Source organism: Panulirus ornatus, chromosome 45 (genome assembly GCF_036320965.1).
Source record: "Panulirus ornatus isolate Po-2019 chromosome 45, ASM3632096v1, whole genome shotgun sequence".
In the NCBI taxonomy this organism is placed as follows: domain Eukaryota; kingdom Metazoa; phylum Arthropoda; class Malacostraca; order Decapoda; family Palinuridae; genus Panulirus; species Panulirus ornatus.
The window spans coordinates 1,771,992-1,798,892 of NC_092268.1; the positions used below are offsets into that span (position 1 = coordinate 1,771,992).

The window sequence follows — 26,901 nt, forward strand, 5'->3', positions numbered from 1 at the left end:
TTGAGATGTATAGGTATGTATATTTGCGTGTGTGGATGTGTATGTGTATACATGCATATGTGGGTGGGTTGGGCCATTCTTTCGTCTGTTTCCTTGCGCTACCTCGCTAATGCGGGAGACAGCGACAAAGCAAAATAAATAAATGAATAATATAAATTATTTATTTTTTATTATACTTTGTCGCTGTCTCCCGCGTTTGCGAGGTAGCGCAAGGAAACAGACGAAAGAAATGGCCCAACCCCCCCATACACATGTATATACATATGTCCACACACGCAAATATACATACCTACACAGCTTTCCATGGTTTACCCCAGACGCTTCACATGCCTTGATTCAATCCACTGACAGCACGTCAACCCCGGTATACCACATCGCTCCAGTTCACTCTATTCCTTGCCCTCCTTTCACCCTCCTGCATGTTCAGGCCCCAATCACACAAAATCTTTTTCACTCCATCTTTCCACCTCCAATTTGGTCTCCCTCTTCTCCTTGTTCCCTCCACCTCCGACACATATATCCTCTTGGTCAATCTTTCCTCACTCATTCTCTCCATGTGCCCAAACCACTTCAAAACACCCTCTTCTGCTTCTCAACCACGCTCTTTTTATTTCCACACATCTCTCTTACCCTTATGTTACTCACTCGATCAAACCACCTCACACCACACATTGTCCTCAAACATCTCATTTCCAGCACATCCATCCTCCTGCGCACAACTCTATCCATAGCCCACGCCTCGCAACCATACAACATTGTTGGAACCACTATTCCTTCAAACATACCCATTTTTGCTTTCCGAGATAATGTTCTCGACTTCCACACATTCTTCAAGGCCCCCAGGATTTTCGCCCCCTCCCCCACCCTATGATCCACTTCCGCTTCCATGGTTCCATCCGCTGCCAGATCCACTCCCAGATATCTAAAACACTTCACTTCCTCCAGTTTTTCTCCATTCAAACTCACCTCCCAATTGACTTGACCCTCAACCCTACTGTACCTAATAACCTTGCTCTTATTCACATTTACTCTTAACTTTCTTCTTCCACACACTTTTCCAAACTCAGTCACCAGCTTCTGCAGTTTCTCACATGAATCAGCCACCAGTGCTGTATCATCAGCGAACAACAACTGACTCACTTCCCAAGCTCTCTCATCCCCAACAGACTTCATACTTGCCCCTCTTTCCAAAACTCTTGCATTTACCTCCCTAACAACCCCATCCATAAACAAATTAAACAACCATGGAGACATCACACACCCCTGCCGCAAACCTACATTCACTGAGAACCAATCACTTTCCTCTCTTCCTACACGTACACATGCCTTACATCCTCGATAAAAACTTTTCACTGCTTCTAACAACTTTCCTCCCACACCATATATTCTTAATACCTTCCACAGAGCATCTCTATCAACTCTATCATATGCCTTCTCCAGATCCATAAATGCTACATACAAATCCATTTGCTTTTCTAAGTATTTCTCACATACATTCTTCAAAGCAAACACCTGATCCACACATCCTCTACCACTTCTGAAACCACAGTGCTCTTCCCCAATCTGATGCTCTGTACATGCCTTCACCCTCTCAATCAATACCCTCCCATATAATTTACCAGGAATACTCAACAAACTTATACCTCTGTAATTTGAGCACTCACTCTTATCCCCTTTGCCTTTGTACAATGGCACTATGCACGCATTCCGCCAATCCTCAGGCACCTCACCATGAGTCATACATACATTAAATAACCTTACCAACCAGTCAACAATATCATTACTTTTTCATTGGAATCATTGATTCAGGCTTTCAATATGATACTATTCTTACTACTTTTTTTTAGAATTATTGATCTATGTCTTATGTATGACACAATTCTTGGAGTAGACTTGATTATTTCTCATAATTTTGATATAGAAGTATAGAACATAGTAGAACACTGGTTTTGAAGCTGCATTTTTTTTTTTTTTATATATAAATCTTTGAAAATAGGACATAATGTAATGCAGTATTATGAGAAAACATTCATTGTCATTAGTTCTAGTCTTTTGATTATGAAGTGGATGGATTTGATTTAAGGTATAAGAGGCAGGATAGATATGATTCAAATGGTGAAATCAAAGATACTACAGATAGATATGAAATTTGTTACCATTAGAAAATTCTCATCAGATACTGAGTTGTAAATTGATTGTTTCCTCAAAGGCTCAGTCTTCTGTTCTTAACGCTACCTCGCTAACACAGGAAATGGCGAATATGTATGTATGAAAGATCATTTTAACAGTTAATTTTTTCTTTTATTTATGAAAATACCATTTTCATAGTACACAATTTTAGCTTTGGAGTATCTTCAGTAAAGGTTCGTGATTTTTTTTCCATTATATTTAAATACTACTGCCATAATGAGGTATCATCTGTTGCAAATGAATGACAGCCATGTTTGCACACATTTTTAGGGTTGAAATATGAAAATTTAATTCAGCATACCTTCTATCCCTCAGAATGAGGTATCAAGCTGGGGTTTGATGAGTAATGCACCAGCTAATGTCCACCTCTGCTCTGGACCAAATGCTGAACTGGATTATGACACTGCCATCACCCAGGTGGGTTTAACATATAGGGGAAAAAGAATAGTTTCCAGGTATTCCCTGCATGTTGTAGAAGGCGACTAAAAGGGAAGGGAGCGGGGGGGCTAGAAATCCTCTCTCTCTCTCTCTCTCTCTCTCTCTCTCTCTCTCTCTCTCTCTCTCTCTCTGAACTTGATGTATGCACTTGTTTGATGCCGAAAGATAATCTGCATCGGCTGATATATAGATCTCTCACAACTGGCTCAAACTAGACACCTTCCCATCCGCCTACACACACACACACACACACACACACACACACACACACACACACACACACACACACACATACGTCTTACCTTGTATCATAGCTCAATCATATAAGTGTTAGTAAATATACATAACATATTTCATCCCTCCTACACAATAAGAATGATAGTTTATTATACATCAATGAGGTGAACATGTCATTAGAGTCACTTATTTATTCATGGCATCTTTGAGTTTGATAAAGAAGACATAAAACTTACATTAACATTTCATGGGACCAGATATGCATATATATATATATATATTATCCCTGGGGATAGGGGATTAAGAATACTTCCCACGTATTCCCTGCGTGTCGTAGAAGGCGACTCAAAGGGGAGGGAGCGGGGGGCTGGAAATCCTCCCCTCTCATTTTTTTTTTTTCCAAAAGAAGGCACAGAGGGGGCCAGGTGAGGATATTCCAAAAAAGGCCCAGTCCTCTGTTCTTAACGCTACCTCGCTAACGCGGGAAATGGCGAATAGTTTAAAAGAAAGAAAGAATATATATATATATATATATATATATATATATATATATATATATATATATATATATATATATATATTTTTGCTTTGTCGCTGTCTCCCGCGTTTGCGAGATAGCGCAAGGAAACAGACAAAAGAAATGGCTCAACCCACCCCCATACACATGTATATACATACACGTCCACACACGCAAATATAATTACCTACACAGCTTTCCATGGTTTACCCCAGACGCTTCACATGCCCTGATTCAATCCACTGACAGCACGTTAACCCCGGTATACCACATCGATCCAATTCACTCTATTCCTTGCCCTCCTTTCACCCTCCTGCATGTTCAGGCCCCGATCACACAAAATCTTTTTCACTCCATCTTTCCACCTCCAATTTGGTCTCCCACTTCTCCTCGTTCCCTCCACCTCCGACACACATATCCTCTTGGTCAATCTTTCCTCACGCATTCTCTCCATGTGCCCAAACCATTTCAAAACACCCTCTTCTGCTCTCTCAACCATGCTCTTTTTATTTCCACACATCTCTCTTACCCTTACATTACTTACTCGATCAAAACACCTCACACCACACATTGTCCTCAAACATCTCATTTTCAGCACATCCACCCTCCTGCGCACAACTCTATCCATAGCCCACGCCTCGCAACTATACAACATTGTTGGAACCACTATTCCTTCAAACATAGCCATTTTTGCTTTCCGAGATAATGTTCTCGACTTCCACACATTCTTCAAGGCTCCCAGGATTTTCGCCCCCTCCCCCTCCCTATGATCCACTTCCGCTTCCATGGTTCCATCCGCTGCCAGATCCACTCCCAGATATCTAAAACACTTCACTTCCTCCAGTTTTTCTCCATTCAAACTTACCTCCCAATTGCCTTGACCCTCAACCCTACTGTACCTAATAACCTTGCTCTTATTCACATTTACTCTTAACTTTCTTCTTTCACACACTTTACCAAACTCAGTCACCAGCTTCTGCAGTTTCTCACATGAATCAGCCACCAGCGCTGCATCATCAGCGAACAACAACTGACTCACTTCCCAAGCTCTCTCATCCACAACAGACTTCATACTTACCCCTCTTTCCAAAACTCTTGCATTCACCTCCCTAACAACCCCATCCATAAACAAATTAAACAACCATGGAGACATCACACACCCCTGCCGCAAACCTACATTCACTGAGAACCAATCACTTTCCTCTCTTCCTACACGTACACATGCCTTACATCCTCGATAAAACCTTTTCACTGCTTCTAACAACTTTCCTCCCACACCATATATTCTTAATACCTTCCACAGAGCATCTCTATCAACTCTATCATATGCCTTCTCCAGATCCGTAAATGCTACATACAAATCCATTTGCTTTTCTAAGTATTTCTCACATACATTCTTCAAAGCAAACACCTGATCCACACATCCTCTACCACTTCTGAAACCACACTGCTCTCTTCCCCAATCTGATGCTCTGTACATGCCTTCACCCTCTCAAAGAGAGACTTTTGGATGTTAATGTGCTGAGAGGTGCAACTGGAGAGATGTCTGATCATTATCTTGCGGAGGCTAAGGTGAAGATTTGTATGGGTTTTCAGAAAAGAAGAGTGAATGTTGGGGTGAAGAGGGTGGTGAGAGTAAGTGAGCTTGGGAAGGAGACTTGTGTGAGGAAGTACCAGGAGAGACTGAGTACAGAATGGAAAAAGGTGAGAACAATGGAAGTAAGGGGAGTGAGGGAGGAATGGGATGTATTTAGGGAATCAGTGATGGATTGCGCAAAAGATGCTTGTGGCATGAGAAGAGTGGGAGGTGGGTTGATTAGAAAGGGTAGTGAGTGGTGGGATGAAGAAGTAAGATTATTAGTGAAAGAGAAGAGAGAGGCATTTGGACGATTTTTTGCAGGGAAAAAATGCAATTGAGTGGGAGATGTATAAAAGAAAGAGACAGGAGGTCAAGAGAAAGGTGCAAGAGGTGAAAAAGAGGGCAAATGAGAGTTGGGGTGAGAGAGTATCATTAAATTTTAGGGAGAATAAAAAGATGTTCTGGAAGGAGGTAAATAAAGTGCGTAAGACAAGGGAGCTAATGGGAACTTCAGTGAAGGGCGCAAATGGGGAGGTGATAACAAGTAGTGGTGATGTGAGAAGAAGATGGAGTGAGTATTTTGAAGGTTTGTTGAATGTGTTTGGTGATAGAGTGGTAGATATAGGGTGTTTTGGTCGAGGTGGTGTGCAAAGTGAGAGGGTTAGGGAAAATGATTTGGTAAACAGAGAAGAGGTAGTAAAAGCTTTGCGGAAGATGAAAGCCGGCAAGGCAGCAGGTTTGGATGGTATTGCAGTGGAATTTATTAAAAAAGGGGGTGACTGTATTATTGACTGGTTGGTAAGGTTATTTAATATATGTATGACTCATGGTGAGGTGCCTGAGGATTGGCGGAATGCGTGCATATTGCCATTGTACAAAGGCAAAGGGGTTTAAGAGTGAGTGCTCAAATTTCAGAGGTATAAGTTTGTTGAGTATTCCTGGTAAATTATATGGGAGGGTATTGATTGAGAGGATGAAGGCATGTACAGAGCATCAGATTGGGGAAGAGCAGTGTGGTTTCAGAAGTGGTAGAGGATGTGTGGATCAGGTGTTTGCTTTGAAGAATGTATGTGAGAAATTTTCCAAAAGAAGGAACAGAGAAGGGGGCTAGGTGAGGGTATTCCCTCAAGGGCCCAGTCCTCTGTTCTTGACGCTACCTCGCTACGCGGGAAATGGCGAATAGTATAAATATATATATATATATATATATATATATATATATATATATATATATATATATATATATATATATATATTTGTTTGTTTCAAACTATTCGCCATTTCCCGCATTAGCGAGGTAGCGTTAAGAACAGAGGACTGGGCCTTTGAGGGAATACCCTCACCTGGCCCCCTTCTCTGTTCATTCTTTTGGGAAAAAAAAAATTAATTCATACTTGCTGCCCCTACTCACTCCCGCCCCCACCCCACCACACACAAAATGACACCCCCTCCCCTACATGCGTGCGAGGTGACGCCAGGAAAAGACAACAAAGGCCACACTCATTCACACTCAGTCTCCAGCTGTCATGCGTAATGCACCGAAACCACAGCTCCCCCTCCACACCCAGGCCCCACAGAACTCTCCATGGTTCACCCCAAACGCTTTACACGCCCTAGTTCAATCATTGACAGCACATCAACCCCGGTATACCACACCGTTCCAATTCACTCCATTCCCCGCACGCCCACCCCCCTCCTGCATGTCCAAGCCCCGACCGCTCAAAATCCCCTTCACTCCATCCCTCCACCTCCAATCCAGTCTCCCTCCTCTCCTCATTCCCTCCACATCTGACACATATCCTCCCTGTCAATCCTTCCCCACACGTCCTCTCCATGTGACCAAACCACCTCAATACACCCTCTTCTGCTCTCAACCACACTCTTTCCATTACCACTCATCTGTCCTACCCCCTCATGACTCACTCAATCAAACCACGTCACACCACATATCGTCCCCAAACATCAGATCTCCAACACATCCACCCCACTCCACACAACCCTATCCATCGCCCATATATCTAGATATATATATACTTTCATACTTATTCACTGTTTCCCGAATTTGTGAGGTAACACTAAGAACAGATGAAGAAAAGACCTTATTTACTCTCATCCATTCTCTAGCTGTCATGTGTAATGCACCAGAACCACAGCTCCCTATCCACATCCAGGCCCCTAAGACCTTTCCATGGCTGCTTCATAAGCTCTAGTTCAGTCACTTGACAGTGTGTCACCCCTATACACCACATAGCTCTAGTTCAATCTATCCAGTGCATCCCTTTCACCCTCTTTACCAAGCACTCAAAATCTTATCTATTTCATCCTTCCATTTACATGTGTACGTGTAGGAAGAGAGGAAAGTGATTGGTTCTCAGTGAATGTAGGTTTGCGGCAGGGGTGTGTGATGTCTCCATGGTTGTTTAATTTGTTTATGGATGGGGTTGTTAGGGAGGTAAATGCAAGAGTTTTGGAAAGAGGGGCAAGTATGAAGTCTGTTGGGGATGAGAGAGCTTGGGAAGTGAGTCAGTTGTTGTTCGCTGATGATACAGCGCTGGTGGCGGATTCATGTGAGAAACTGCAGAAGCTGGTGACGGAGTTTGGTAAAGTGTGTGGAAGAAGAAAGTTAAGAGTAAATGTCAATAAGAGCAAGGTTATTAGGTACAGTAGGGTTGAGGGTCAAGTCAATTGGGAGGTGAGTTTGAATGGTGAGAGGCTGGAGGAAGTGAAGTGTTTTAGATATCTGGGAGTGGATCTGTCAGCGGATGGAACCATGGAAGCGGAAGTGGATCATAGGGTGGGGGAGGGGGCGAAAATTTTGGGAGCCTTGAAAAATGTGTGGAAGTCGAGAACATTATCCCGGAAAGCAAAAATGGGTATGTTTGAAGGAATAGTGGTTCCAACAATGTTGTATGGTTGCGAGGCGTGGGCTATGGATAGAGTTGTGCGCAGGAGGATGGATGTGCTGGAAATGAGATGTTTGAGGACAATGTGTGGTGTGAGGTGGTTTGATCGAGTAAGTAATGTAAGGGTAAGAGGGATGTGTGGAAATAAAAAGAGCGTGGTTGAGAGAGCAGAAGAGGGTGTTTTGAAGTGGTTTGGGCACATGGAGAGAATGAGTGAGGAAAGATTGACCAAGAGGATATATGTGTCGGAGGTGGAGGGAACGAGGAGAAGAGGGAGACCAAATTGGAGGTGGAAAGATGGAGTGAAAAGGATTTTGTGTGATCGGGGCCTGAACATGCAGGAGGGTGAAAGGAGGGCAAGGAATAGAGTGAATTGGAGCGATGTGGTATACAGGGGTTGACGTGCTGTCAGTGGATTGAATCAAGGCATGTGAAGCGTCTGGGGTAAACCATGGAAAGCTGTGTAGGTATGTATATTGCGTGTGTGGACGTGTGTATGTACATGTGTATGGGGGGGGTTGGGCCATTTCTTTCGTCTGTTTCCTTGCGCTACCTCGCAAACGCGGGAGACAGCGACAAAGTATAAAAAAAAAAAAAAAAAAAAAAAAAAAAAAAAAAATTTACAATCTGGTTTCCCCATTCATCTTGTCCCCCAACTTTTGCTCAAGATTATACCATGTGAAAAATCTCCTTTGGAGAGACTGTCACTGAAAATACAGTCTTATCAAAAACTATCTCACTCCAAAGGAGTTCACATTTCCCTGCTGTTGGAAGTACTGCACCCCTGGGCTGTAGGAAACTATGAAAAGAGATCCTGTGTAACATCAGGGCCCCTTCTTAGAAATTGATTGTGGGGTAATCATACATATAATTAATGAATATAAATACATCTGGTCACACCAAGTGAATGTTGGGGTGAAGAAGGTGGTGAGAGTAAGTGAGCTTGGGAAGGAGACCTGTGTGAAGAAGTATCAGGAGAGACTGTGTACAGAATGGAAAAAGGTGAGAACAATGGAAGTAAGGGGAGTGGGGGAGGAATGGGATGTATTTAGGGAATCAGTGATGGATTGCGCAAAAGATGCTTGTGGCATGAGAAGAGTGGGAGGTGGGCTGTTTAGAAAGGGTAGTGAGTGGTGGGATGAAGAAGTGAGAGTATTAGTGAAAGAGAAGAGAGAGGCATTTGGACGATTTTTGCAGGGAAAAAATGCAATTGAGTGGGAGAAGTATAAAAGAAAGAGACAGGAGGTCAAGAGAAAGGTGCAAGAGGTGAAAAAAAGGGCAAATGAGAGTTGGGGTGAGAGACTATCAGTAAATTTTAGGGAGAATAAAAAGATGTTCTGGAAGGAGGTAAATAGGGTGCGTAAGACAAGGGAGCAAATGGGAACTTCAGTGAAGGGCGTAAATGGGGAGGTGATAACAAGTAGTGGTGATGTGAGAAGGAGATGGAATGAGTATTTTGAAGGTTTGTTGAATGTGTCTGATGACAGAGTGGCAGATATAGGGTGTTTGGGTCGAGGTGGTGTGCAAAGTGAGAGGGTTAGGGAAAATGATTTGGTAAACAGAGAAGAGGTAGTAAAAGCTTTGCGGAAGATGAAAGCCGGCAAGGCAGCAGGTTTGGATGGTATTGCAGTGGAATTTATTAAAAAAGGGGGTGACTGTATTGTTGACTGGTTGGTAAGGTTATTTAATGTATGTATGACTCATGGTGAGGTGCCTGAGGATTGGCGGAATGCTTGCATAGTGCCATTGTACAAAGGCAAAGGGGATAAGAGTGAGTGCTCAAATTACAGAGGTATAAGTTTGTTGAGTATTCCTGGTAAATTATATGGGAGGGTATTGATTGAGAGGGTGAAGGCATGTACAGAGCATCAGATTGGGGAAGAGCAGTGTGGTTTCAGAAGTGGTAGAGGATGTGTGGATCAGGTGTTTGCTTTGAAGAATGTATGTGAGAAATACTTAGAAAAGCAAATGGATTTGTATGTAGCATTTATGGATCTGGAGAAGGCATATGATAGAGTTGATAGAGATGCTCTGTGGAAGGTATTAAGAATATATGGTGTGGGAGGCAAGTTGTTAGAAGCAGTGAAAAGTTTTTATCGAGGATGTAAGGCATGTGTACGTGTAGGAAGAGAGGAAAGTGATTGGTTCTCAGTGAATGTAGGTTTGCGGCAGGGGTGTGTGATGTCTCCATGGTTGTTTAATTTGTTTATGGATGGGGTTGTTAGGGAGGTAAATGCAAGAGTTTTGGAAAGAGGGGCAAGTATGAAGTCTGTTGGGGATGAGAGAGCTTGGGAAGTGAGTCAGTTGTTGTTCGCTGATTCATGTGAGAAACTGCAGAAGCTGGTGACGGAGTTTGGAAAAGTGTGTGGAAGAAGAAAGTTAAGAGTAAATGTGAATAAGAGCAAGGTTATTAGGTACAGTAGGGTTGAGGGTCAAGTCAATTGGGAGGTGAGTTTGAATGGTGAGAGGCTGGAGGAAGTGAAGTGTTTTAGATATCTGGGAGTGGATCTGTCAGCGGATGGAACCATGGAAGCGGAAGTGGATCATAGGGTGGGGGAGGGGGCGAAAATTTTGGGAGCCTTGAAAAATGTGTGGAAGTCGAGAACATTATCCCGGAAAGCAAAAATGGGTATGTTTGAAGGAATAGTAGTTCCAACAATGTTGTATGGTTGCGAGGCGTGGGCTATGGATAGAGTTGTGCGCAGGAGGATGGATGTGCTGGAAATGAGATGTTTGAGGACAATGTGTGGTGTGAGGTGGTTTGATCGAGTAAGTAACGTAAGGGTAAGAGAGATGTGTGGAAATAAAAAGAGCGTGGTTGAGAGAGCAGAAGAGGGTGTTTTGAAATGGTTTGGGCACATGGAGAGAATGAGTGAGGAAAGATTGACCAAGAGGATATATGTGTCGGAGGTGGAGGGAACGAGGAGAAGAGGGAGACCAAATTGGAGGTGGAAAGATGGAGTGAAAAGGATTTTGTGTGATCGGGGCCTGAACATGCAGGAGGGTGAAAGGAGGGCAAGGAATAGAGTGAATTGGAGCGATGTGGTATACCGGGGTTGACGTGCTGTCAGTGGATTGAATCAAGGCATGTGAAGCGTCTGGGGTAAACCATGGAAAGCTGTGTAGGTATGTATATTTGCGTGTGTGGACGTGTGTATGTACATGCGTATGGGGGGGGTTGGGCCATTTCTTTCGTCTGTTTCCTTGCGCTACCTCGCAAACGCAGGAGACAGCGACAAAGTATAAAAAAAAAAAAAAAAAAAAAAAAAATACATCTGGCAGAAAGAACACTACCTTCACATCTGCATGCTACAGAAAGTGACTAAGATAGTCAAGAGCAGGATGTTGGAAATCCTCCCCTTCTGTATCACTTTACAAAAGAGAGGAACTGGAGAAGGGGCCATGTAAGGATTTTTCCTCTTAAGGCTCAGTCATCTGTTCCTCATGTTATCTTGCTCATGTGGGGATTGGTTAACATGCAAGAAAGATAAAAGAAAGAAGCATATGCAACATACTTGTCCTTAACAGCTTCCCAAGTTGGGCATTATAACTTTCATACTTGTTTTCTTGAAGACTGCCTCTGCAGGAATAACCTGTCCTAAAATATCATACGTCATAAAGGGCTACCAGTATCTACTAATTCAGATGAATAACAAAAATGCCACAAAGGTATATAATGTCATCATTCATTTGCATGCAGTGTGTGGTTTTTATGATTCTATCATTCATAAAATTCAAATACCTATCAGGTAAATTTTTCTAGGATATCAAAACAATCTGCTAAAAGAAAATTGACAGTTGGTCATGGTGTATCTAGAGCGTCCAGTACTTGTAGGTTTGATTGTAGGCATATGCTACACAGTACATTCATTGTAAATACACATCAGTATCGGGTAGACTTTTTAAGATATATATATATATATATATATATATATATATATATATATATATATATATATATATATTTTTTTTTTTTTTTTTATATACTTTGTCGCTGTCTCCCGCGTTTGCGAGGTAGCGCAAGGAAACAGACGAAAGAAATGGCCCAACCCCCCCCCATACACATGTATATACATATGTCCACACACGCAAATATACATACCTACACAGCTTTCCATGGTTTACCCCAGACGCTTCACATGCCTTGCTTCAATCCACTGACAGCACGTCAACCCCGGTATACCACATCGCTCCAATTCACTCTATTCCTTGCCCTCCTTTCACCCTCCTGCATGTTCAGGCCCCGATCACACAAAATCTTTTTCACTCCATCTTTCCACCTCCAATTTGGTCTCCCTCTTCTCCTCGTTCCCTCCACCTCCGACACATATATCCTCTTGGTCAATCTTTCCTCACTCATTCTCTCCATGTGCCCAAACCACTTCAAAACACCCTCTTCTGCTCTCTCAACCACACTCTTTATTTCCACACATCTCTCTTACCCTTACGTTACTCACTCGATCAAACCACCTCACACCACACATTGTCCTCAAACATCTCATTTCCAGCACATCCATCCTCCTGCGCACAACTCTATCCATAGCCCATGCCTCGCAACCATACAACATTGTTGGAACCACTATTCCTTCAAACATACCCATTTTTGCTTTCCGAGATAATGTTCTCGACTTCCACACATTCTTCAAGGCTCCCAGAATTTTCGCCCCCTCCCCCACCCTATGATCCACTTCCGCTTCCATGGTTCCATCCGCTGCCAGATCCACTCCCAGATATCTAAAACACTTCACTTCCTCCAGTTTTTCTCCATTCAAACTCACCTCCCAATTGACTTGACCCTCAACCCTACTGTACCTAATAACCTTGCTCTTATTCACATTTACTCTTAACTTTCTTCTTCCACACACTTTACCAAACTCAGTCACCAGCTTCTGCAGTTTCTCACATGAATCAGCCACCAGCGCTGTATCATCAGCGAACAACAACTGACTCACTTCCCAAGCTCTCTCATCCCCAACTGACTTCATACTTGCCCCTCTTTCCAAAACTCTTGCATTTACCTCCCTAACAACCCCATCCATAAACAAATTAAACAACCATGGAGACATCACACACCCCTGCTGCAAACCTACATTCACCGAGAACCAATCACTTTCCTCTCTTCCTACACGTACACATGCCTTACATCCTCGATAAAAACTTTTCACTGCTTCTAACAACTTTCCTCCCACACCATATATTCTTAATACCTTCCACAGAGCATCTCTATCAACTCTATCATATGCCTTCTCCAGATCCATAAATGCTACATACAAATCCATTTGCTTTTCTAAGTATTTCTCACATACATTCTTCAAAGCAAACACCTGATCTACACATCCTCTACCACTTCTGAAACCACACTGCTCTTCCCCAATCTGATGCTCTGTACATGCCTTCACCCTCTCAATCAATACCCTCCCATATAATTTACCAGGAATACTCAACAAACTTATACCTCTGTAATTTGAGCACTCACCCTTATCCCCTTTGCCTTTGTACAATGGCACTATGCACGCATTCCGCCAATCCTCAGGCACCTCACCATGAGTCATACATACATTAAATAGCCTTACCAACCAGTCAACAATACAGTCACCCCCTTTTTTAATAAATTCCACTGCAATACCATCCAAACCTGCTGCCTTGCCGGCTTTCATCTTCTGCAAAGCTTTCACTATTGACTGGTTGGTAAGGTTATTTGATGTATGTATGATTCATGGTGAGGTGCCTGAGGATTGGCGGAATGCGTGCATAGTGCCATTGTACAAAGGCAAAGGGGATAAGAGTGAGTGCTCAAATTACAGAGGTATAAGTTTGTTGAGTATTCCTGGTAAATTATATGGGAGGGTATTGATTGAGAGGGTGAAGGCATGTACAGAGCATCAGATTGGGGAAGAGCACTGTGGTTTCAGAAGTGGTAGAGGATGTGTGGATCAGGTGTTTGCTTTGAAGAATGTATGTGAGAAATACTTAGAAAAGCAAATGGATTTGTATGTAGCATTTATGGATCTGGAGAAGGCATATGATAGAGTTGATAGAGATGCTCTGTGGAAGGTATTAAGAATATATGGTGTGGGAGGCAAGTTGTCAGAAGCAGTGAAAAGTTTTTATCAAGGATGTAAGGCATGTGTACTTGTAGGAAGAGAGGAAAGTGATTGGTTCTCAGTGAATGTAGGTTTGCGGCAGGGGTGTGTGATGTCTCCATGGTTGTTTAATTTGTTTATGGATGGGGTTGTTAGGGAGGTGAATGCAAGAGTTTTGGAAAGAGGGGCAAGTATGAAGTCTGTTGGGGATGAGAGAGCTTGGGAAGTGAGTCAGTTGTTCGCTGATGATACAGTGCTGGTGGCTGATTCATGTGAGAAACTGCAGAAGCTGGTGACTGAGTTTGGTAAAGTGTGTGAAAGAAGAAAGTTAAGAGTAAATGTGAATAAGAGCAAGGTTATTAGGTACAGTAGGGTTGAGGGTCAAGTCCATTGGGAGGTAAGTTTGAATGGAGAAAAACTGGAGGAAGTAAAGTGTTTTAGATATCTGGGAGTGGATCTGGCAGTGGATGGAACCATGGAAGCGGAAGTGGATCATAGGGTGGGGGAGGGGGCGAAAATTCTGGGAGCCTTGAAGAATGTGTGGAAGTCGTGAACATTATCTCGGAAACAAAAATGGGTATGTTTGAAGGAATAGTGGTTCCAACAATGTTGTATGGTTGCAAAGCATGGGCTATGGATAGAGTTGTGCGCAGGAGGGTGGATGTGCTGGAAATGAGATGTTTGAGGACAATGTGTGGTGTGAGGTGGTTTGATCGAGTAAGTAACGTATGGGTAAGAGAGATGTGTGGAAATAAAAAGAGCGTGGTTGAGAGAGCAGAAGAGGGTGTTTTGAAATGGTTTGGGCACATGGAGAGAATGAGGATATATGTGTTGGAGGTGGAGGGAACGAGGAGAAGTGGGAGACCAAATTGGAGGTGGAAAGATGGAGTGAAAAAGATTTTGTGTGATTGGGGCCTTATGTCTTTCAGATATGGTTTTCCAGCTTTTGAATGTTATATTTATGTAAACTATGTAAATCATTACTTAACATTTGAAAATTATTTATAGTAATTACCCAAAATTCTTTCTTGTCCATGCTTGTGACAGGTGTAATGTAGACTAGGGAACAGAGTGGTCTTTACATAAGATGAAATGCTGGGATTGGATACCATTATGAAGCAAATACCACAGAAAATCTGAAATAACTGTGATTCATTACTGCCTTCAAATCTTAAATAGAGCACAGGAAAATGAATGATAGCATTTACAGGCCACACATGTTGAACCCACATAGGTTTGAATCCAGGATGTGATAGTCAGTTTATAGTCAACACAAGCTGTTCATCATCCATTGTGGGCTGGTCAGTAAAATGGGACTAGGCTTAGGCTAGGGTACATGTACATATAGTGTAACCAAGGTGGCTCTGATTAGGGTTCTCAGTTGCCTGTGCTGTCTCAGTTGAAAAAAGATAGAGGGAAAAGAACATTGGGTAAAGTTTAACCAAATGGTACTCTGTTAGATTGGATCAGGAGAATTATATCATGATTATATATATCAGGAAAGATTGGTGACAGCTGTGTAGTGAGCCAGGACTTCAGGGGTTGTCAGGTTGCACTCCTCTGACCCAGTTAGCTGCCTTTTCTTTCTGACTCACCCACACATGGACAGTTGGCACTCTGTCCACAAACACACAATCTTGCCATGTCATACATAACACTTGACAAAACTTAATTCACACAGCTCATTCTTTGTAGCTCATAGATTTTTCCACAATGAACTCTTATGTGCTATCCCTCTAGTTTGGCAAAAGGGGAGGAGCAGTAAATAAAAGTAGTTGGTAGGAACATTTAAGCTGAAGCTTTAGGTAGGTGGAGTCAATAGGAATATTAGTTAGGAGCCTCTCCAAACACTGTGCAAACACTCTCCAAACACTCTCCAAACTGTGCTAGAGTTGCCCTCTGCCAGTGGCATGTTACGAGTGGGGCATAAAGGCTAAGAAGTAGCACTGGAGTTCACTAGTTCTGGAGACTTGCCATGGCCAAACACTTCCTTGAGGGAGTTCCAGTTGGAACAGGTGTCAGAGATGTAGATAGACAGATACATTAGATATGTCAGCACTGGTCAACTAGGCATGGAAAAAGAAACGTAACTAAGTTAATGATTGAGGAAAAAGTTACTAGGTAGGATGGAACCATCACCACAACAGTAGTTTTTTTTAGTATTAGGAATATTGTTAATCATAACAGTATGTTTTATGGTATGAGTAATATTGCAGATTCCATGTGCTTGACCTTCAAACATACTAGGTTTTATTAGACATATATAATCCAGATTGGCATGTTATTTCTTGCATCATCAAGATTTTTCCTGATGATTGTCATTATAAGCTAGTGAGTACCTAATAGTTTACGTAATCAGAATTGGATTGCAACACATTGGACTTAAAGAACCAGTTTGCACTCATATGAAACTGACAGTTGTATGTGACAAATTTATGAGAATTGATTTTGCCTTTTAGTAACTGATTTATTACATTTTTAGACATTTAGTCCATAAGAAATACAAGGAATTTTGTTTTATTGACTCTGGTAGACATTTGATTTAAGCAATACATGCAGATAGATAAAAGGAGAGGCAGAGTGAGAAAGAGACATAAATGTTATATTGTATATAGATAGAATTAGTTTGTTTTTGATACAGAAAAGACAGAACAGTAGCATTTTGTTCAGATGAACACCAATAACTGCAGGGGAAATAACGAGAAAGGAAAAATATGAGACCAATCAGAGGGAAATTAAATGGAAATGTTTACTTTGTGAAATATCTTTTCTTCTCTGATATTAGAATACCGATAACTTATGTGTCCATTGAATACACATGGAAGCCGATTTGAAGGTATTTTTGAAGCAGATAAGAGAGGAATTAATATGGAGCACATCTCCGTTAGTATAATTTGTTACTGTAGTTCGCTCACATGGCTTCATAAGCAACGTAACTCTATATCTTAGATGACATCAAGATGACCTAAACCTAACATGGCTTCCCCAACGAGAATGTTCATGAACTCGCAAATGTCTCTAGATGAAAGGAATGTCGCGCCTGTTACTTTAGACTGGACAATGTCATATTCTAGTTGTTGAAGTGGCTGTTTAATTTTCAATTAACGTTACGATTGCGTTATAATATGTTTATTCGGGTAAAATGACTGTTTTTGTATGGGAATGAATGCAGAATTCGGCTCGGTCGCCAAACATCAGTGTTATGTATTTATTTATTTCCCTGGACACATTTTACTTTTCCTGATCCCAGCAAGATGACGCTGTTGTCATGGTCCTTAAAATCACATTTTAAATCATGTAAAATTACCAAATAGACATTAATTTCGCGAATCATTACTTTTAACATACGTATCTTGATGATTATAGTCATTTTGATATTTTAAAGTAAAAAATTGTAGCTTCACGGTTGTCCAAACCAAAATTTGAGTATCTTTATTTATATCTGTTGCAAATATCATGTTAAAGATGAAACAACCGAACCGCTCATTATGACCTATTAAAACGACTCGGATTGCTTCACCCCGCTCAACTCGGCTTTGAACCGTGAATGAACTCCAGAAATATCTCGGGTTTATCATTATCTGATGGATCAGCTTGTTACATTTTATATATATATTCTCTGTCTTAATATTCGAGGAGATTTTTATTGAGTTTGTTCTGGAAATAACGAGAAAGACTTGGTAAAAACTCAATATTCGTTCGAAGGTTTGTGTTCGAAGACGCTTCGAATCCACACCATACCGAGGTTTCGAGAACGAGTCCTTACCATTTGCAACCTCTTTGACCATCGGCTCCGTGAGGGTAAGTTGTCCAGTTCTCTTGGGTTTCATGATATGCATTATTTCCCTACGTAATATAGGGAGGAATTGAAATTTGACGCCATTAATCGACGGTTTCATATATATATTAAAGTATGGCAGATTTGAAAACCTATTAATAATGTCCTTAATGGCGAATTGTGACGTTATTTCGTCTTGGTACATAGTGGCGCATTGGAAGTTGGTCTGAGGTCTTTAACATTATTTTGACAGTTAAATGTGTAGGTTAGCTTTGACCAACAGCTTGAATGTTTCATTTATTCCATAATTGTGTAGTTTTTACAGAATTACTTGCTGCAAGTTATGATTTGTAGAATGTTTTACAGCCATTAAATAAAGCATTAAGGGATATGTTTGCCAGGGAAAATGGAGGGTGATTGGATGTGATGTACATTTGGTATAAATTTACCTAAACTTTTAGTGGCCTTGGTCAGCAAATAGTTTAGTATTTTTATAATTTACATTTATCTGCCCCGTAGGATCGTTTTAAACCTCGTAAATCTTTTGTCATTAACATTGATTATTTTACATAATTATTTACCGATCGCGGAAATCAGATCCAACATGGCGTCGGTTGATATAAATAACAGTAGTTCTGTTCTTGCGAATTGATTGATTGGTGGACTTTATTCAGGTGCCCATTGAAACCCATGTAGATGGATTGAGGCATATACAGCGAGTAAATTAAGTAATTTACCACTTAAAGTTCTTCATGACTTCTAGTTTTGAATATTAAGCTACTTTCTCCTGTGGTAATGGTTTAAGAATTTAATCTCTCATAATTGTGTAGTTTGCTGTTAAACCATCAGTTATGTCCTGACTGTGATTGTCAAGTGACATTAGGCAAAACTAAATTGTCTGTTGACAAAAGAATTTCATTCTCAGTGATCAACTTGTTACTCCAAAGGAGACCCATTATTTCCGTGCTACTGGAAATAATGCAGCTATGAAGCTACAGGAGCCAGAAAGGGGTTCTTGTTAATGGTAATGGAGCATCGAGGAATGTATGGGATAAGATTTCACTATCTGGGAGGGTAAGAATGGTTGTCTTAATGGTAATGGAGCATCGAGGAATGTATGGGATAAGATTTCACTATCTGGGAGGGTAGAAATGGGTAAGTTACAGTAATTCCAATGATGTATGGATGAGGTGTTTCATTTATCACCCATATTTCTTTTAAAGGAAATATGCAGTTAATTGCACAGTTAAGTAGGTTGCTTGTGGTTTGGCATACAGAGCTGCGGAAGATGTAATTTCTAGCATATGCACAAGAGAGAACATGTTAATTAATCTGCTTATCCTATGTACAGTTTAGGAAGTGTACCCAATTGTTTTGTACTCACGGGTATGTCAGTATTTTTGGTTTTGTGGTAACTAGTTGATTAATATATTGAGAATTATAATTGATTTTAAAGGAGAAACTGCTTACGTTGGCAATGTTGAGAATATCTGCATTTAACAAATGACATTGGTTTTTAATACGAGACTATTCACTTTCATTTTGCAGGAGCAGGAGGACAAATGCAGTCGCAAGGGTCATCCACTTGATCTTCCAAACCATCATTGAGATCATTAGAAGATATCCTCTCCGAGTGTTCCTGATACATGCTGAGGATGTTTCGTGTCTGGTGATTTTTTGACATGACCCAATTTGACAGTGACTGACATGACTTGACAACTTTGTTTTATTGGTTTAGAAATGGTATTATGCATATGTTACTGTTAACTTTACTAATATTGCATGCATATTTTAGCATATGTTGTAGTGGATAGTAACATATCTGATAATTAGTTTGAGGAAGTAGCAAGGGATAAAGATATCGTAGTAGACTACAATTATTGCAACTCTTTGCGTAAGCAGCTGCAGTTCTTTGCATCTTCCCCACCACACACACACACACACACACACGCACCACACCACACCACACACCACACACTTGCATTGTTTTGTTTTTTCCTTCAACAATATCTGTTTCTGAATTTTTATTTTTTCCAGGCCTGTTGTATGATGTGATGTCAACATTCAAGGTCACAAGTCAGTTGTATATAACTGACAGGAATGGCTGCTAAGTAAGTACTAATATACCATACTGTCATTTATTTAACAAATGATTACCTATACCTTGGAGAGGAATGGTTTTATATCTTTCTGGTCGGCATCAAGTAAGATGTAAAGATCTGATAGGCATAGTTGTATTATGATAATCATGAAAGCATATACTAGTAATGGAAGTTTCTGAATTGACACGTGTATCCTATGTCAACCTCTCATGTATTATTTTTTACAGTCCTGTTGTATGATGTAGTGAGAAGACATCATTCAAGAAAATAGAAGTCCCTGCTGTTGTTTGTAATTAATAGGAATGGCTGCTCTGAAGTAAGTTATTATACCATACCACCATATATTTATTTATTTTGCTTTGTCGCTGTCTCCCGCGTTTGCGAGGTAGGGCAAGGAAACAGACGAAAGAAATGGCCCAACCCACCCCCATACACATGTATATACATACACGTCCACACACGCAAATATACATACCTATACATCTCAATGTACACATATATATACACACAGACATACATATATACCCATGCACACAATTCACACTGTCTGCCTTTATTCATTCCCATCGCCACCTTGCCACACATGGAATACCATCCCCCTCCCCCCTCATGTGTGCGAGGTACCGCTAGGAAAAGACAGCAAAGGCCCCATTCGTTCACACTCAGTCTCTAGCTGTCATGCAATAATGCCCAAAACCACAGCTCCCTTTCCACATCCAGGCCCCCCACAACTTTCCTTGGTTTACCCCAGACGCTTCACATGCCCTGATTCAATCCACTGACAGCATGTCAACCCCGGTATACCACATTGATCCAGTTCACTCTATTCCTTGCCCGTCTTTCACCCTCCTGCATTTTCAGGCCTCGATCACTCAAAATCTTTTTCACTCCATCTTTCCACCTCCAATTTGGTCTCCCACTTCTCCTCGTTCCCTCCACCTCCGACACATATATCCTCTTGGTCAATCTTTCCTCACTCATTCTCTCCATGTGCCCAAACCATTTCAAAACACCCTCTTCTGCTCTCTCAACCATGCTCTTTTTATTTCCACACATCTCTCTTACCCTTACATTACTTACTCGATCAAACCACCTCACACCACACATTGTCCTCAAACATCCCATTTCCAGCACATCCACCCTCCTGCGCACAACTCTATCCATAGCCCACGCCTCGCAACCATACAACATTGTTGGAACCACTATTCCTTCAAACATACCCATTTTTGCTTTCCGAGATAATGTTCTCGACTTCCAAACATTCTTCAAGGCTCCCAGAATTTTCGCTCCCTCCCCCACCCTATGATTCACTTCCACTTCCATGGTTCCATCCGCTGCCAGATCCACTCCCAGATATCTAAAACACTTTACTTCCTCCAGTTTTTCTCCATTCAAACTTACCTCCTAATTGACTTGACCCTCAACCCTACTGTACCTAATAACCTTGCTCTTATTCACATTTACTCTTAACTTTCTTCTTTCACACACATTACCAAACTCAGTCACCAGCTTCTGCAGTTTCTCACATGAATCAGCCACCAGTGCTGTATCATCAGCGAACAACAACTGACTCACTTCCCAAGCTCTCTCATCCACAACAGACTTCATACTTGCCCCTCTTTCCAAAACTCTTGCATTCACCTCCCTAACAACCCCATCCATAAACAAATTAAACAACCATGGAGACATCACACACCCCTGCCACAAACCTACATTCACTGAGAACCAATCACTTTCCTCTCTGCCGGTAACCTCAACCCATTTTGAGAAGGCTCTTCTCAGATGTCTCTTTTATTCCCTTTCACTTGGGTAGTTTTCTATCCATAGAAGAAGTTTCCCCTTTATTGTTACCCATTGATCCAGCATCTAAGAAGTTTCCCCCTTATTGTTACCCAGCGATCCAGCTTCTAAGCTTTCTGTGTAGAACAATGTCAAATGCTTTCTGGCAATCTTGATACAAACAATCCACCCAACCTTCCCTTCTATCTAGATCATACACAACAGAGGTATTTTGTATGTGAGGGTGGCGACATACATCGTTATGCTAGTCTAGCTTGATGAACTAACTAACTATGTGAAGTAAAATCATTATGAAGTGCTTCTATTAATGTGAAAGGTTTTATTTAACATACTGGACATGATCTGCAGGTAGCTGTCGGTGATGCAAAAGGTTGTATGCACTTGATTCCCCCATGTAATCAAGAACAGAGTCAAAGATGACAGTGCAGGATAAGAATTATGAAAGGATTTAAGTGTGAAAATTGGACAAATGCCATAAACTAACTATCCTTCAAGAATAGCCTAACTTAAGCAACACACCTCTGCACCAAGCCCACCATTATCTACAAATATACATTAATATTGCTGCTTAACAATACATATATCCTGGCAGGCATGGCATCAACCAGAACCCATGACAGAACTGTACTCACGTCTAGAGAACTGGCGTAGAAAGCAAGTTTCTCAGAGAAATGCAACACTAAAAGGAAAGCAGCGTAGAAGAGCACTGGTTGCTGTCCTAGACAAGGAGACTGAATTGCTGAGATCCCTTGAAGCTCACAGAGCTATACGCTCTGCTAGGAGGAGGAATGCAGCCATTGCCAGGTTTCTGCAGGAGGTTAGTGCCTGCTATAATTTACTTTATCCTTCTGATAATGTTTAATAAAATATGGTAAACTGTTTACTGGATTCACATATTCCGTTCTCTTATTTCAACCTGTTTATCTTTCAATATAATATCTCTTATTTCAACCTGTTTATCTTTCAGTATAATATCATTCCTCTCATGTATCATTCACCTTTGCTTGCCAATTTTTCATTAAACATGAAAGTAAATATTATCTTGTACTCTGTAGTGAAATACCTTTAATCTTCCTCTCTTTCATTAATGTTACTTGACTGATATATTGAAATTCAAATAAACTGCCTCCTGCCATATGTCATGACCATCTTAATCCTGTTCCAAAACTTTACTAACTTCTAAACAATATCTACATGTCTTAATCCTACTTTTCCATTTTCCTGTTATTACACATTTAGATTTCTTTACTGAAGATCAGATACATGCTTTTTGACTTCCCACGTATTCCCTGTGTGTTGTAGAAGGCGACTAAAAGGGAAGGGAGCGGGGGGCTGGAAATCCTCCCCTCTCGTTTTTTTTTTTTTTTTTTTTTTTTTTTAATTTTCCAAAAGAGGGAACAGAGAAGAGGTCCAGGTGAGGATATTCCCTCAAAGGCCCAGTCCTCTGTTCTTAAAGCTACCTCGCTATCGCGGGAAATGGCGAATAGTATGAAAAAAAAAAAGTCTTTCTTATGGGTACTGATTACTTTAGCAGCCAATTTACTTCTTCTCCATTATCATAAGTTTCCTGCATAAGACAACTTCTAAATTTGTTTCACTATATTTCTGAAGCTCTGACATCCTGCCATTGAACTCTTTTCTTAAGATACAGTATCCATCCATCATTTTTCTCCACACATATTCAGCTGCACCAGAAGTAGTGTACACCTGTACAATATATGTACCTCCACTTCCAATAACAAGGGATGTAATAAGTGCACACAATATAAGAGCCAACAGATGTTTCTTCAACTTGTGCCCAGTGGCACAGTGAATAGTCTTTCGTATTGCTAGATCTTTTCATTTCTACAAATCCAGAAATCAAAGCTAAGTCAGCAGGTGAAATTTACATTTCTATTCTGGCATAAATGCTTGTATTATATGTATCATTCTTTCATACCTTTGAATAATTTCATCAAACCTCTCCTTTTCATATGGCATACTAACTTCACATAAAACCCTTGGCCAGTTACCACAATTTTCAGACATAGGTACTTTCTGATTATGAAGTTTGTCTTTGGTGCATGAAATGTATGTCAAGTTGGCCTTCTGTTGGTTGAATGTTGAAGTGCTCATCAACATGCTTCTGTGTATGGTTACTTGACCATACATCACATGGTGGCTGAGAACTGAGCTCAGGTGTGGATATGCGTGCAAGTATGGACATGGATGGTCAGGGTAGCACTGTGGTTTTTCCTCTACTTCGTACAGGTGATATGAAAGTAAGTCATCAGCCATATGACATATAGTATCCTGTGATATAAATCTCATGTAGATATAAAGAATGAAAATTACTAGTTCATATATCTGAGTAGCATCCACCTCTTGTGTTGTAATAATTGTACAACTATCTGGAAGTAATGCATTCCGCAACACTTCATATCATTCCAAGATCATATGGGAGCAAACACAGGGCTCTATCCATCATATTACTTGGCAAAAGGTTACCATAAGCATTATTCAGAGCTGGATTCTTGGAGCATTTGCCTTGTGGTGTGCATATAGGAATTACTTGAGGTGATAATAACTTTTATTCTACCCAAGGTGTTACTTGCTCAAGTGTGGGAGGTTGGTGGTGCTGTTGGAGGAGGTATATATATATATATTTTTTTTTTTTTTTTTTTTTTATACTTTGTCGCTGTCTCCCGCGTTTGCGAGGTAGCGCAAGGAAACAGACGAAAGAAATGGCCCAACCCCCCCCCCCCCCATACACATGTACATACACACGTCCACACACGCAAATATACATACCTACACAGCTTTCCATGGTTTACCCCAGACGCTTCACATGCCTTGATTCAATCCACTGACAGCACGTCAACCCCTGTATACCACATCGCTCCAATTCACTCTATTCTTTGCCCTCCTTTCACCCTCCTGCATGTTCAGGCCCCGATCACACAAAATCTTTTTCACTCCATCTTTCCACCTCCAATTTGGTCTCCCTCTTCTCCTCTTTCCCTCCACCTCCGACACATATATCCTCTTGGTCAATCTTTCCTCACTCATTCTCTCCATGTGACCAAACCATTTCAAAACACCCTCTTCTGCTCTCTCAACCACGCTCTTTTTATTTCCACACATCTCTCTTACCCTTACGTTACTTACTCGATCAAACCACCTCACACCACACATTGTCCTCAAACATCTCATTTCCAGCACATCCATCCTCCTGCACACAACTCTATCCATAGTCCACGCCTCGCAACCATACAACATTGTTGGAACCACTATTCCTTCAAACATACCCATTTTTGCTTTCCGAGATAATGTTCTCGACTTCCATACATTCTTCAAGGCTCCCAGAATTTTCGCCCCCTCCCCCACCCTATGATCCACTTCCGCTTCCATGGTTCCATCCGCTGCCAGATCCACTCCCAGATATCTAAAACACTTCACTTCCTCCACTTTTTCTCCATTCAAACTCACCTCCCAATTGAATTGACCCTCAACCCTACTGTACCTAATAACCTTGCTCTTATTCACATTTACTCTTAACTTTCTTCTTTCATGCACTTTACCAAACTCAGTCACCAGCTTCTGCAGTTTCTTACATGAATCAGCCACCAGCACTGTATCATCAGCGAACAACAACTGACTCACTTCCTAAGCTCTCTCATCCACAACAGACTGCATACTTGCCCCTCTTTCCAAAACTCTTGCATTCACCTCCCTAACAACCCCATCCATAAACAAATTAAACAACCATGGAGACATCACACACCCCTGCCGCAAACCTACATTCACTGAGAACCAATCACATTCCTCTCTTCCTACACGCACACATGCCTTACATCCTCGATAAAAACTTTTCACTGCTTCTAACAACTTGCCTCCCACACCATATATTCTTAAAACCTTCCACAGAGCATCTCTATCAACTCTTATCTTATGCCTTCTCCAGATCCATAAATGCTACATACAAATCCATTTGTTTTTCTAAGTATTTCTCACATACATTCTTCAAAGCAAACACCTGATCCACACATCCTCTACCACTTCTGAAACCACACTGCTCTTCCCCAATCTGATGCTCTGTACATGCCTCCACCCTCTCAATCAATACCCTCCCATATAATTTACCAGGAATACTCAACAAACTTATACCTCTGTAATTTGAGCACTCACTCTTATCCCCTTTGCCTTTGTACAATGGCACTATGCAAGCATTCTGCCAATCCTCAGGCACCTCACCATGAATCATACATACATTAAATAACCTTACCAACCAGTCAAGAATACAGTCACCCCCTTTTTTTTAATAGATTCCACTGCAATACCATCCAAACCTGCTGCCTTGCCAGCTTTCATCTTCCGTAAAGCTTTTACTACCTCTTTTCTATTTACCAAATCTTTTCCCTAACCCTCTCACTTTGCACACCTCCTCAACCAAAACACCCTATATCTGCCATTCTATCATCAAACACATTCAACAAACCTTCAAAATACTCACTCCATCTCCTTCTCACATCACCACTACTTATCACCTCCCCATTAGCCCCCTTTACTGAAGTTCCCATTTGCTCCCTTGTCTTATGCACTTTATTTACCTCCTTCCAAAACATCTTTTTATTCTCCCTAAAATTTAATGATACTCTCTCACCCCAACTCTCATTTGCCCTCTTTTTCACCTCTTGCACTTTTCTCTTGACCTCCTGCCTCTTTCATTTATACCTCTCCCACTCATTTGCATTTTTTCCCTGCAAAAATCGTCCAAATGCCTCTCTCTTCTCTTTCACTAATAATCTTGCTTCTTCATCCCACCACTCACTACCGTTTCTAATCAACCCACCTCCCACGCTTCTCATGCCACAAGCATCTTTTGCACAAGCCATCACTGCTTCCCTATATACATCCCATTCCTCCCCCACTCCCCTTACCTCCTTTGTTCTCACCTTTTTCCATTGCTTAATGTGTTTACTTATTATTCCTGCTTAATTTTCCAACCTACTGCTTCTGTCCAATGCTTCCAGCTAATGCTCGTATCTCCTACTTCTGCAATAATGTTCATAACTATTTCTAATATCTATTGATCCTACCATTTTGCCAAAAGTCAGGGCTAACTCAAAGTGCTTACCACAGGAAAATATAAGAGTTGCAAAGGATGAGATGTGTGAGCCAAGTGTTTAGTGTTGTGTGTGACAAGGAGAGATTATATGTTTATGGACATAGTGCCTGCAGTCCACATGTAGGTGAGGCTTGAAGATTTGGAAAACCATGATCTGTGCAATCAGA

General features: G+C 41.2%; 1 protein-coding gene across 25 annotated transcripts in view; it reads left to right on the forward strand.

The window, feature by feature from the left end:
- LOC139762982 (negative elongation factor D-like) overlaps positions 1 to 26,901 on the forward strand; it is a 303,098-nt gene that overhangs the window by 169,864 nt on the left and 106,333 nt on the right. For 10 of the 25 annotated variants that reach the window (XM_071688442.1, XM_071688440.1, XM_071688439.1 and 7 more), the window contains one exon: positions 19,274 to 19,394. The exons of 8 other annotated variants lie outside the window; for them this stretch is intronic. In XM_071688442.1, the coding sequence (XP_071544543.1) occupies positions 19,274 to 19,394 (121 nt within the window). Of the gene's footprint in view, positions 1 to 19,273; positions 19,395 to 19,762; positions 19,837 to 20,054; positions 20,144 to 22,219; positions 22,445 to 26,901 lie in introns of all 25 variants that reach the window. 7 more of the 25 variants (XM_071688446.1, XM_071688441.1, XM_071688451.1 and 4 more) reach the window with 4 other exon arrangements.